General features: G+C 34.2%; 2 protein-coding genes across 7 annotated transcripts; both read right to left on the bottom strand.

Annotated features, from left to right (window-relative positions):
• Positions 1–1,315: 1,315 nt before the first annotated feature.
• On the bottom strand, positions 1,316–3,555 carry LOC140864602 (elicitor-responsive protein 3). Of its 2 annotated transcripts, none has more exons than XM_073268881.1 (7): positions 3,385–3,555; positions 3,142–3,246; positions 2,928–3,054; positions 2,757–2,828; positions 1,967–2,012; positions 1,615–1,879; positions 1,316–1,529 (listed from the first exon to the last, which is right to left on the bottom strand). In XM_073268881.1, the coding sequence occupies exons 1-7, from the start codon at positions 3,425–3,427 to the stop codon at positions 1,486–1,488; spliced, it is 702 nt and encodes a 233-aa protein (XP_073124982.1). In that variant the 5' UTR covers positions 3,428–3,555; the 3' UTR covers positions 1,316–1,485. The 2 variants fall into 2 exon arrangements, with proteins under 2 accessions (XP_073124982.1, XP_073124983.1); XM_073268882.1 differs by having other exon boundaries at positions 1,316–1,526; positions 3,385–3,547.
• A 1,727-nt stretch (positions 3,556–5,282) lies between these two features.
• LOC140863701 (uncharacterized) lies at positions 5,283–12,012 on the bottom strand. 5 transcript variants are annotated; one of them, XR_012144008.1, is made up of 12 exons: positions 11,719–12,012; positions 11,240–11,635; positions 10,651–10,865; positions 9,876–10,205; positions 9,519–9,723; positions 8,639–8,731; positions 8,441–8,532; positions 8,115–8,232; positions 7,872–7,957; positions 7,704–7,755; positions 6,594–7,600; positions 5,283–5,507 (listed from the first exon to the last, which is right to left on the bottom strand). XR_012144008.1 is itself a non-coding variant. In XM_073267302.1 (12 exons), exons 2-12 carry the CDS (start codon positions 11,725–11,727, stop codon positions 7,085–7,087), a joined length of 2,112 nt encoding a protein of 703 aa, XP_073123403.1. In that variant the 5' UTR covers positions 11,728–11,773; positions 11,906–12,006; the 3' UTR covers positions 5,283–7,084. The 5 variants fall into 5 exon arrangements, 4 of the variants coding, with proteins under 4 accessions (XP_073123403.1, XP_073123405.1, XP_073123402.1 ...); XM_073267302.1 differs by having other exon boundaries at positions 5,283–7,600; positions 11,719–11,773; positions 11,906–12,006; XM_073267304.1 differs by having other exon boundaries at positions 5,283–7,600; positions 11,723–11,773; positions 11,906–11,995.
• Between the last annotated feature and the right edge of the window lie 1,059 nt (positions 12,013–13,071).

Below are 13,071 nucleotides of genomic sequence, written 5' to 3'. Positions count from 1 at the left end.
CAATTGCAAACATTTGTGCGAAAAATGGGCTATATTTGTAAAAATTCCACCCATATCAAGTTAATCATGTTCTTATTAGTCATTACATATGGTAGGAATGATCCAACTCATATGCAATAACATCACGGGTAATAAGATCAAATTAAGTTAATCAATAGATAAAACAAACATGAGACAAGTAAAAAATTGTGACTCGTGTCATTTTCATGTCACTTTCATCTGAGCATACCAAACCATACCTAGCATATTGTTTATCAATTTCCATTTAGCTGATAACACCATTGATATCGAGGTTTTTAAATTCCTTACAAGCAAGTGAAACAAGTTCTTGCTAATAATATCGTAATAAAAGAAAATTCATTATATTATGAGAGTGTTTGCAATCACTAAAAAAAAGTGATTCTTAGATTTTGACTTAAAAAATTATTTTTTTGTGTTTTAAACCCAAATTATGTGTTAGCTTATACTCAATTTAATTGAAATCCAAAATCTAGGCATACGATGATTATGATTCTCCAAAAGTGATTCTAATAAAAAAGTTAATATTAAAATCACTCTAACCACTTATTTATCAAACACTATCCACCTTTGATATTAAGATTCTCACATTTGTTTTCAAACGCTACCAACTTTTGATTTTTCTTAACTTTTTTATAATCTATATAAATTTAGGAAGTGTTTGCAATAGATTGTGATTTTATAGAAATGATTAATTTATAGATTATAAAAAAATTCAGAAAAATCAAAAGTTGATAATTTTTTAAAACAAATGTGAAAATCTAAAAATCAAAGTTGGGTAATGTTTGATAAATAAGTGATTAGCGTGATTTTAACAATGACCGTCTTATTAGAATCACTTTCGAAAAATCATAATCACCACATAACTAGCTTTTGGATTTCAATTAAGTTAAGCATAAGCTAACACATAATCTAGGTTTAAGAAATACACAAAAATGATTTTTTTAAGCCAAAAACTAACAATCACTTTTTTTTAATGATTGCAAACATTCCCTTAATCACTTCTACAAAAACATAATCTTTTACAAACACTTCCTATATCAATTTGAAAAATTGAGAGTACGAAAAAAAACAACACATGTTTTCCTCAAATTTCAGGAACTCACACGAAATTTAGCTTCACCAGAAGCCCATATATTTTTCCCTATTTTCTCAAAAAAAAAAATGAGCAATATTGTTTTCGGAAAAAAATTTCGTCGAGGATTTAATCAGTTTAAAGAACCAATTGCTACTTTTATATGTTTTACTTTTTACAATGTTCTTGCAACATTAACACCTTTCGAAAACAACAGAGACGAAAAATATAATAGAAACATCACTACAAAATACTCCAGATGGTGAAATAATTGAGTTAAAATACTTCTAACAACAATGCACAACACAAATTCTTAATTTGGCTCAGCAGAAAGAGATCAACAAGCAAAGCGTCGTCTCAGTACGGTGGTGGCGTACAAGGTTTTGTTCGTCTCAGTACGGTGGCGGAGGATAAGGTGACGGAGGGTACAACCCTGCTACAAAAAAGTATAAATTTTGTAACCTTTACACGTTTTCAAAGCAGTGCGATTCCGCACAAGTGAAGAAGCCGAGAAATCTTACCGGGAGGATGATGATGTGGATCGTGCGGTTGTGGAGGATACATTGAAGGAGACGGCCCAGGTGGATAAATTGGAGGATAAGCAGCGGGCTGATGATACGGGGGTGGGGGATACACGGCTGGATTAGGAGGATAGGATGGATAAGGAGCTGGTTCCGGGATACTTTTTGGAGGATATGGTGGCACATGTGCAGGGTAATGAGGGGCTTGATGTGCTGGCATGCCCGGGTATGGAGGAGCTGATGGTGCCGGGGCTTTAGCTGGTTTCTGAAAATGTAAAACATTCCCATGAGCTTTAGATACTACAATAATTTCCCAGTACGTTGCACGAAACAAAATGGAAGTTTAGCTTACATTGGCAGTAGAATAGTGCATTATTAACTTTATCTCTCCGGCGTGCCTGTAAAAAGAGAGATACATGCATCAGGTGCCCTTAAATTTGTTCCAAACTGTTAAGTAATCATGCAGATACGGGGATCCGACCACCTTCTTATGCAAGCATCTAAAGGTATCTTGTTTTATCTATCATAGAAATCATGATTTATAGGATTCTGAAAGACAGAGAGGCACTATCACAACATCGACAGGGATCAAAGGCAAGAACAATGTGATACATGGAGTATAATGCTAACCCGCAAGCACTGAAAACAAAACGAGGCTTCACCAGAAATTTCGATGACAGTCTATCCAAATAAAGAACATCAATGAAAAGATACATTCATCTGACGGGCCCGTGGCACTGGAATGCTCTGGAAAAAGTGGCATGGAGTTGGCAACTAAATACAATCAGCGCTAAATAAGATCAAGATAACATTCTTGGAGCAAAACCAACCTCCGTTCTAAAATGATTCACAAGGATACTAGCAGACATGCAAGCACAAGAACCTAATCATACAGATTCACTCACAATATAGGCTCGGTCGACAAATGCAAGCAAAAACTTTTACATGAACATAATAAGCTCACACAAAATCCTTTTAAACCAGTTCAATTAACATACACAAGCTCACTCTCAGTGCAGCAAAAACGGCTCGTAATGCAGCCTCAAAACGCTAACACTGAACACAATAACACGGACACAAGATCGCACAAAACGCTTTAAGACCGAAATCAACATGTTGCAGTCTGCGTAGCAGGATTATACCTGCCTTTCTTGTCCTGAAGAGACCATGAGCTGTCGTCAAAACCATTAGAAAGAACTTTCTGCAACAAAATCCTAAACACAACCAACTCAAGATCAAAGCTCGCAAAAAAGACTTTACAAATACACATTCAAAAGAATCACAATCAGATCCACAAGTCATAAAATATTTACTTTCCGCTTCCGATGAAATCATCATAAGTCAGAGTATTGCTGTTCCATACAACAACATTGATCTCCCGCAAACCTTCTATCAACGTAAGCACAAATTTCTCTTGAAAAGTCGGATTTTTCCCTCCATCTACACAAGATTCCGACAGAATCAAAAACCCAAAAAAAAAAAAAAAACAAGCAGGCAATCTGTATTACACGAAAGCGGTGCTGTTACCTGTACAAGTACGAGTCCGAAACTTAGTGCTACCATATTCGACACAGACGTAGGGATCTTGCCTCGAAATCCATTCAGTATCTTTCAACTTGGTACAAGCAACAACTGAGATCCGATTCAAAACATACCCATAAATAAATACACATAAAGCAAGCAACTTTTCACTTTAAAAAAAAAAAAAAAAAACACAGAAACAGAATCTCAATCTCAAAACAAGAAAAGGGGAAAGAAGAGAAACAGTACCGGTGACCTCTAGAGGTTGACCTTGGATTCCAGAAATCGACATTGAAGATGTTGTCTTTTGGGTTTACCGTAATCGCCCGGTGACTTTATAGATAAATTTACCTCAGTTGAAGAATTCAGAAATCAGGGCTGACCATGAAATATATCATTACATTACATAATACAAACGTGGAAACAATGCTACGCGCAAACGTAAAAGTCAGACAGAGTGGATAATTTGGGGAGTAGATTTTTTAAATAAATATGTATGTTAATAATAATAAATGGTAAGCTTTGTCAAATATTATAAATTGATACCCTAAAAAAATATTATAAATTGATATCATTCATTAATATCTGCAAACGAAATTGGAATATGTATTCCATAATTTTCTCTTTCATAAGGAGGTAACAAGCATGAGAATCATGCCTCCAACGAGGCCGTGGATTACGCGGATACTTATTAATATAGTCATGAATTTGATTTTTCTTATCGACACTTTTTTGAGCGAATTTGTTACACAAAGTTTACATTTTATTTTAATTGTATTGTTTACAATTTGTTGCGTTGGTTTGGAGATTTACTCATTGTACGTCAAAAGATAAAGAACACATATTTCTACTTGATTAAGATCGGGAATATCGTGTCATTAATTCTCATCCATTATATCCTACTAAACGTCTTTTTTAGGTGTGTGTATTTGAGGTAGTGTTTGAAAAAACTTCTAAGAAGCACTTATCAGCTTTTCCTTTACAAAATTTCACAAAATCTCAAAATTTTTTTAAGGAAAAGCTAAGAAGTGCTCCCTAAAAGCTCTCCCAAACACTACATGAGTATTATTTGCGGATCAAAACGGAACTGAAAAGCATGATTGTAATATGTATATAAAAATTTGAAAGGGAAAATTTGAACTTTGTACGAAACGAGCTAAATGGAACGCGTTATGGACATTTAATTTGCTTGTAGGGCAATACAAGAAAGCATCTCCACTCGCTAATAGCATTTGAATTTTGAGATGTTCTAAAATCTAAACATTTTGTGAATGAGTTTTCTATTCGTGTGAATTGTGAATAATGTTTCATAAATATTTTGGTACATGGTACACAACTTTATTGTGAAATTTCAAATAGCTGATAGCCGCCATAAAAAAAATATATAAGTGTGTGCTTAAACCCAAATGATTTTTTTTTACAAGCAAGTTCAAATAACATCAATTACATAATTTTATATGTACGCATTTTTTTTGAGAGATATATGTACGCATTTTTTTAGAGATATATTTTGTGTTCGAATGTGTAACAATTATCATTATGACCATAGAGAGTATGCTTTTTATAGTTAAAGTTTTATAGTTTTCTGATATCGCATTATAAAATGATCAAATAAATAAAATTGAAATATCGAAAATTGATCAAAAAAATAAAATAGGAAAATAATGTGCTTTATATTCATTTATAGTGAGATCTCTCTCGAATTATATGTAGGAAATAAGATGAAAAATTATTTTGTATACGTCTGTCAATATTTTTATAGAACATTTTCGGCATTATTTTAAAAATATAGGGGATTATATCGAATTATAAATTACTAAATGTTTTAATTTTTATTAGATTTTAATATTTGAACTTAATTCCCAATAACATTGACATATTATGTTTTTATGACGATGGAGTAGCACAATCATTTGCGTGCAAAATAAATATAGCATGTATGTAAATCACACTAGTAAAATAAATTATACATAGCAATTTTCATATAGGAATCCACCCACAATCGATATCATAGATTGAACAGAAAGAGTTGTCGGGCAAGGGCCGACGAAGGGGGAAAATGAAATAGCTTACAAACTACAACTATATGTTTCGATGTTCACTAAATAAACCATCGAACTAACGCAATATCTTACAAACTACGTTAGCCAACTAAACCATACTAAACAAATCACGTGCGACAATATCCTAAAAAAGTGTTTACATGAAAATCAAACTCCTAATCATTTTCAAAAACTTACATATTCTACCGAGCATTCAATTGAGAGTCATATTATTATTATTATATTATTTTTTTTGTGACGTGAAAACCCGCAGCCGCTATCTTCGGTGCGCACTGGGTAAACCCCCGAACTAACGCAATAGCCTGCAAACTACATTAGCCAGGTAAATCACATTAGGCAAGTCCTGTGTGACAAACTAGTCCAAAAAAATGTTAATAGGAGAAATCGAACTCCTAACCTCTGACCAAAAATTCACCTACTCACCAACTTGAACACCTTTTAATGGCATTATATTATTTTTGGTTGACGTGGTGGTGGTTTTTGTTTTTGGTTGTTTAAGCCTTAAGGTTGACTTGACTGTATTATTCCATCCAATGCCACCAAATTATGAAAGACTTTTCCCAAAAATAGGGTCATTCAGAACACCTCACAAGAAATTCCGAATAATAATAACAATAAAATAAATTTAATTAAAACTATGATTAATTTCATAGAAATTTAAGTAAACACTATACATCATAAACAAAAATCATTTTTTCCCTTTCCAATAAAAGTATCATTTTACAAAATATATATTTTTTCTTCCAAAAATAATGATATTCTAAAAAAAAAAAAATGCTCCCATCATCTCACTTAGCTTGTACGTCTTTTCAAGCGAATTAAAAAACTTATTAAAAGTAAAATGTTAAATATAAATTTTCAATTTTACAATTATTTTAAAAATTATTGAAAATAATTTTTTTTAAAATTATAATATCTATTTCAATCTGTACTCCACGTATTTTTTTCAATGTCTCTAAACATTCCCCCATTAGTGGTATCACAAGTAATGCAGAAAAATTATGCTTCATAAATATCATTACAGCTTGAAGGCATAACAATCAATTGCTTCTTTGAAGACTGTACATAAAGTTTTATCTACCATAAAGAACACATGATCAAAATCTACCTTTCTTCACCTTATGGCTGAGTTAGTCTATCTTGGCTCTCATTTCACCAAATTCTCACACGATTAAAGAAAATACAACAAAGAAAACCCACTCAGAAACAGAGCCACAACAGTGACTCCAAGAGGAGGCGAAACTGAAACCCGAAAAGCACAGTCCACAATCGAAAATCCTAGAGTACCCTTTCTTTCAACCTTAATGAACTTAGAAGTTAGGATCCATCAACCAGCAAGCAAACTCCAGAAAATATTTGAATATGACAAATCAAGAATAGCTAGTAACCACGTACCTCTACATCGTTCCAATCATACGTAGCCATACAACCAGGAAAAACAAGTTTCTTTGAACTGAAAAACTCGCAAACTCGGTGGATACAGCTTCAGATACAGTCCAACTATCGCCAAAGTTCCTCCAATCACACCCCGTCGAGCCACAGCATTAATCAACAACAATGTTCCAATTCAAAGAACGGACTTATTTATGCTTTTTAAATTAATAATAAGACAAGATTCGAATGGTTATCTAACACATAGTGACAACCAATATCAAGTGTTTATCTAGTACTCTGAAGCAATTCTAAAAATTATCATTTTTGAGTTTGGCTATCTTCTAAACAAAATTATCTTTCAACAAATATAAATTCTTTATGGGATTAAACTTTAGATTGTGTTATAGAAAAGATGACACCAAATGGAAGAAAAAGTAAAATTTGGTACATGGTTTCCTTGACCATGATCTTTACCAATTTCACTTCAAAATTTTAATATTTTGGCGATATGATCAAAGGAGGTCCAAGATAGAGCACACAGCTTTCGAAATAAGAGTCGCTAAATTTTCGTTCTCTGTGCTAATCAATGTCTGTGCTTCAGTGACTTCTATCCTAGCTTCACCCGGTTCAGACACATGCAAGACATGTGAACCATCTGATTCACCATCATCCACTACGTCGCCTACCGTCGCATCCACCCCTATCTTCTGCAATGCTATAAGAAGAGCATCCAAGTCAACTCTACCAAAACAATGCACCACTGACCTGGTTAGAGCGGATAAGTGCTCGTTTCGAAGGTATAACCGGTTTCTCCCTTGCTCTACTATGAGTTCTCCTTTCAACCTCGAAAGATCTATGCCCGGCTTCTCCAGAGTCGTATAATGGATTCTTGAGGCCAATTCTATTGAAATATCCAGTTCCGAGTCTTCCTTCACGTTTGTTATTTGGATCGTTTTGTTTTCGACGTAATATTGGAACGAAAACAAAGGTTCCAATGGCGAGACATGTTGCTTCAACATCTCAGGGAACTGTTGTATTTAGATGGAGAAAAACGATGTTCTCAGATACTAAGGAACCAAAGGCATTTATTTGTCACCAAAAAAGCGAGGATATACTCATGATACGGCTTACCAGTACATGTCTGGGTTGTAAATTCTTTAGCAAACACAAAGATTTTTGTAGCCTGAAAATAGGATAAAAATCGTGGGTCTCGTTATCAAGATAAAAGAGAGCTCAAAGCAGTAATAATATGTTGTAGTTGGACCAGCTATTCAGCAAAGTGAACAGAATACAACTTACGGCAATCCGGAAGAAAAGGAGCATTGGAGGACTTTCATTTTCATTGGCTTGAAAGGCAATAGAACCAAATCGGCATCGAAATCTTCCTGCAAAGTGTACATCGGAAAGGCTAATAAATAGAGAACGACAAAATTCCAAAAACTTATAGTTTAAAAGTAAAATCAAATGGTGTGGAAGATAACAATAAAAAATAATGCAGAATTTATGAGCCCAATTGGATGAGCATATGATCATGGTAGACACCTCCATAACAAGTAGTGAGTTTTTATCATTACACCATCGCCGAATCAAATGAATAGCAGGTCCAAGCCTCAGACTCCAGTGAGGACAAAAGACTATGCAAGGTTCCTGCCAAGCCAATCTGTACACAAGGCATTAGCTGGGTGCAAATAGAATTTTCTTTTCCTTTTTTTTTAAAAAAAACATGAGAAACACGTCCAGTGCAGAAATATGACAATACCTGCCCGAAATAATAACACAAAAATACTATTACTAAATAGGTAAACAAATAAATAAAAAATGCAAACGCACATTTTTGTCACTGCCAGGAAAAAAAGATAACTGATTACATTAATTTCGGTGAATACATGGCAGGAAACAAATGGAGTCTTCCTTCTGCTAACATCTCCGCATGAGAAAATATTGATTGGCCAGAGTACAACTGCAAAATCATTTAATAGGAAAAAAAATTGTATTATCTTGCTCATAAGAGCAATAGAGCATTGAAGTTTGAAATTGCCCTTAATAACAGTTTTAAGTATGCACACCCGGTCAAGTCGCTGCTGGGATAACCATTCCGGAATAACATTTGTAAACGCAATAAGCTCTTCGGCAACAGAAGAAACAAAATATATTGGAATCTACAAAAACAAACGATAGTTAAAAACTGTGCAAGAGAAACAGTGTACAGGACATGTATAAAGCATGTTTCATGTACGATACACATCCTATTCATTTATACTTAAATGGCACTTTATCCTTGTATCAGAGTAAATAGACATCCATCAGCATACACTGTTACGGGTCCCGTAGTTGGAAGTCCCAATCAGTGGGCATGAAAAACCCTTATTTAAAAATGTCTATACTAGAAGAAAGAAAAGAGGGGCATACATGGGGGAGTGGGGCGAAATAAAAAGTTAGGGGAGTTTGTAGAATCAGTTATGGGTTTTCTTTTAAAGTTGTTGCGTAAAACTAGTTTTGCTAGGGTTGGTACTTCTTTTAGAACAGAGAATTAAATATTGGAAAATTGTGTCTGTTATTGTATTTCCTATAGGAGTAAATCATAATATTAATTCCAGAAATTTGTGTGTTGAGTTAAATTTGTTGCAAGGAATTTCTTCTGTATACTCTGCGGCTAGAAACTAGCAATTCTAACATACACCTAGTCATTTTGCAAGTCTCACTTCTCAGAATAACCTAAAAGAAAATCTCGTAATACATTTCAAGTACCAATGACGTAATAGACAAACAAATTAAGAAACTTTTACCAATTTATCATCTAGTAGACTAGTACTGACTACTGATACTTTCAACTCAAGTTGGTGCATTCACATTTTTAACTCCAATGCATAACAGATCATGGACCTCATTCACATCTAACCAAACACGAAATTACATTAATGGCATGTACTGTCAAAGTGAAAGTACCTTCGTATTTTCAGATTCTAACCCAAGGGAAAAACGCTCCAACAGCTGCAGAATGATTGCTAGTCGTCCAATGGGAATAAGAACTGAACCTCCAGCAGTTACAGAGTCCATGGAACATGAACATATAAAATCTAACCTCTCCAACTCCTCCGAGCTTTCACTGACACTATGAAACATGTCACTCACTTCCAGATTGACATCATCCCTATGAAAAATGGTTACAAAACCCATGAGTGTAAGGCATCAAATTAGAAAGTTATACTTCTAATTTTCCTTCAGTTATGAATGTGTAGAAGATTGATAATCATTGAACATAGTATCAGAAGTATATTCTACTGCAATTGAAAAGTAGAGCACCTTGAGTATGATAAAGTGCTGCCACTACTGCCAAAGCAACTGTTATCATCTTCAAGTTTCTCTGTAGCATTGCAACAAGAAATATCCGAAAACAGAGTTACATCATGTCTTTTAAGAGGTTTGTAATTGAAACTCATTGCTGCTGTTGATGAGACACCGGAACTTGAAATATATGCTATGTTGCCCTTTGGGCCACTGATACTCCAATTACATGAGCCTATTTCCAGACCGGAACTAAAGGCTTTTATAATCAATGTGCCATTGTAACAAACTTCTTCAGCATATTTAAGAGTCTCAATCTTCAGCATGCAATCCTTTACATCAGCTGCACTGAGAACTATTCCTCATTACATCTTCAACACAGATATTTCGCAATATCGTTATCCATAAAACGATTTATAATGTTCGAAGTCTTTGGAAAACAAAAATTTGCATTTTTTCTTTTATCTAAAGTACAACTTGGACAAAATTTTCTCGGTTTATATAAAGAATTTACTAAATATGTCCCATTTTATCTACAGCTACTTCTAAGTTTTGTGGATGAAACTCAAGAGATACTGAGATATGACCTGAAAAATTACTTATATTATTTTTGGAGGTTTTCTACAACCACAAAAAACAATCATCGGTTCAATTGTTTTTCCAATGTTCATCCTATTCAACATCTTCTGGAGATAATATTAATCTTTTCTCTTTCTACAAGGATCAAATAAAAACAATTAAATTTTACCTCCTCCAATCATCATCATTTAACAAATAAACACAAAAATTTTACCTGTATAGTGGCATCCAACCACCAAATTCCATACCATCTGTGCCAAATGCAACCTCCTTCAATTCCAGAGGAAGAAATTCAAGTTCTTCCCATTTCATCCACTGAGGTGCACCAGAATTCTCAGGTCCATAAAATTGCCTATATTCTTTGTGCATGGTAACCAAATCCTCCATCATAAGTTGCCCAATTCTGGATGTGGCTTCAGTAACATACACCTACACCAATTCAGAAATAAAATAAATCAAAACTACGGCATCAACAAGGAAGGCCGAATGATTGATTATACAATCGAACAGAAATTATTATGCATTCATGCACAGTTCGAAGAATCCGAGAATCTGTCAGAAGACAAGGAGATATTTTCTGAATTTTCATAGTTGAACAACTTCTTACATATATACTAATGCATAACCCAAAAACAACATGAGAGATAACCAGCAATCCACAAACTCTTAATCATGAAACATCCACTAACCACCAACTTCTACGACTAAGTAAACAAACTCAAATTTAGAACCTACATTCAGAATAGTAAATTTATCAACACAATAACTACAAAATGAACTACATGAAACAAAATCTCGAGTACCTTAGCTGAAAAATGTCTATTCCGAGTAAGAAACGGCAACCCCATCATACCCATTGGGCTAGATATTAGCACAATATCAACAAAAGAAATTTCCCACAAAAGCAAGTCCTTCACAAATTTGTAAAACGGTTCAGCTTGAATAAAGCTGCTGGAGTCAAGCGGCTTGACGGTTCTTGGAGTCTCGATTTCATTCGACTCCATATCCGCATGACTTACACAAGAACAGGCTAACTTCTCATCTTTAATCGTGGAAGTCGAAACCGGATCCAAAGGCAGAGGAGAGAAGATTGATAGAGACGAGAAATCAATCGGACAATCAAATAAAACCCGGAAACCGCAAATGTCCAAGATGTGGGACGCTGGAAAGTAGTATCCTTTGCCTTCATTCAAGCAAGTCTGCAGCAAAAACTACATATTATCCAATACACGCGAAAGAAAAATTGAGCAAGAACACGAAAGAGATCGAGAGAGAGAATTACAAACTCCATGAAAACTTTCCTCCCGTAAAGTTTAGCCTTCTTCGTACTGGTGCAGCTGCAGAGTCACATTAATGAAGTCACAACTTTGACGCCGACAGACACGCCAATTCCCTTCATTTTCTTTATCCACAGAGTCACCAGTATAAATATGGTAACCGAAATTACCATAATTGAGAATAGAATTTACCTGTGAGATTCACAAGTTTCGATTTTTCCTCATGTTCAAAATCTAGGGCAAGCACTGGATTTGGGGAAGAAATTGAACTAATTGAACAATGAGGATTTTTTAAAGGGTTATTTGGGCTTAAATACCTCTGCCTAATCTTTAATTTATATTCAGTCCCTGTTGATTAATTTTGGTCTGCCTAAAAGTACTTCATTTTCAGAATTTCTTTTTTATAACTCCCCATGAACTATACCTCATTTTCAGAATTTCTTTTTTATAAATTCCCATGAACCGCAAAATGACTATTTTATCATTTATTCCTTCAAAAATTACATCAAGCAGCATATATCGACCTGGGAGAACTCATTTTTTCAGACATGAGAGCTTGGATAAAAGATCTGGGAGAATTTGAGAACTAATATTTACCCAGATTAGAGGCTGAAGAACAGAGATGGGAGAACTCAAATCAGAGCTAGGATAACCCACATTAATTTACTCGAGTAACCAACATCAGAGAAACAACACACGCCAACAAAGCAATGTAAGCTCAACTTTACTGTGTTTGATTTCTAGGTTTTCCGACTGCTACAAGTTTTTTTTTTTTTGTTGTTGTTTAGTAGTTCAATTTTTAGGTAGGTTGTGTAGTGTATATTTCTATGTTTTAGGACTAAAATTTCATGAATATGTCAAGTTATGAGACTTTTTTCTTCTATTTTGCTCCGAAATTTATGTTGTTGATGTGTTGAGTGATATTTCGGATCGATTTAATTTTTTTTTTCTTATTTTCTAAATTTTAGTTGTATAGATGTATTGGGTTTGAGTAATTATAAGGAAATCATCTGTATGAATTTGAAATATTTAATTTGAATTTTTTGTTCTAATTTTCATGATAATTATTCTGATTTGGTTGTTTATCTAAGATAACTGGTGAATATGTATGTGTTATGTATCAGAATGGCACGAAAAAGGAAAAGCAGTGATTACTATATTGTCGGTAGTGCATCAAATGGCAAAGAAGCATTTTCACGATGTTCGCCACCATATTTTTTAGGTGTGATGGAAAAATTAGTTCCAAAACTAAGTGAAAGGCAGTTGGAGAGGATAAAGGCTACACCACTTGGACCTTGGCTGAAATGCCCAATCTTTCTATTTGCACTTGTAGAATTGATTCAATTCTTAAAAGATTC

Source organism: Henckelia pumila, chromosome 4 (genome assembly GCF_033568475.1).
Source record: "Henckelia pumila isolate YLH828 chromosome 4, ASM3356847v2, whole genome shotgun sequence".
Lineage (NCBI taxonomy): Eukaryota > Viridiplantae > Streptophyta > Magnoliopsida > Lamiales > Gesneriaceae > Henckelia > Henckelia pumila.
The sequence above is the reverse complement of the archived record's forward strand: the minus strand, read 5'-3'. Positions and strand labels throughout refer to the sequence as shown.

What these genes read in the sequence shown, in the direction of transcription:
- LOC140864602 (XM_073268881.1), bottom strand. Translation starts at nt 3,427, where the DNA reads ATGTCGATTTCTGGAATCCAAGGTCAACCTCTAGAGGTCACCG. An exon ending in TCGGACTCGTACTTGTACAG is followed by an intron (nt 3,055 to 3,141) that starts GTAACAGCACCG and finishes AATCTTGTGTAG; the next exon opens with ATGGAGGGAAAAATCCGACT. An exon ending in TGCACTATTCTACTGCCAAT is followed by an intron (nt 1,880 to 1,966) that starts GTAAGCTAAACT and finishes TTACATTTTCAG; the next exon opens with AAACCAGCTAAAGCCCCGGC.
- LOC140863701 (XM_073267301.1), bottom strand. An exon ending in AGCACTTTATCATACTCAAG is followed by an intron (nt 9,724 to 9,875) that starts GTGCTCTACTTT and finishes CATTTTTCATAG; the next exon opens with GGATGATGTCAATCTGGAAG. An exon ending in TACAACCCAGACATGTACTG is followed by an intron (nt 7,601 to 7,703) that starts GTAAGCCGTATC and finishes TAAATACAACAG; the next exon opens with TTCCCTGAGATGTTGAAGCA.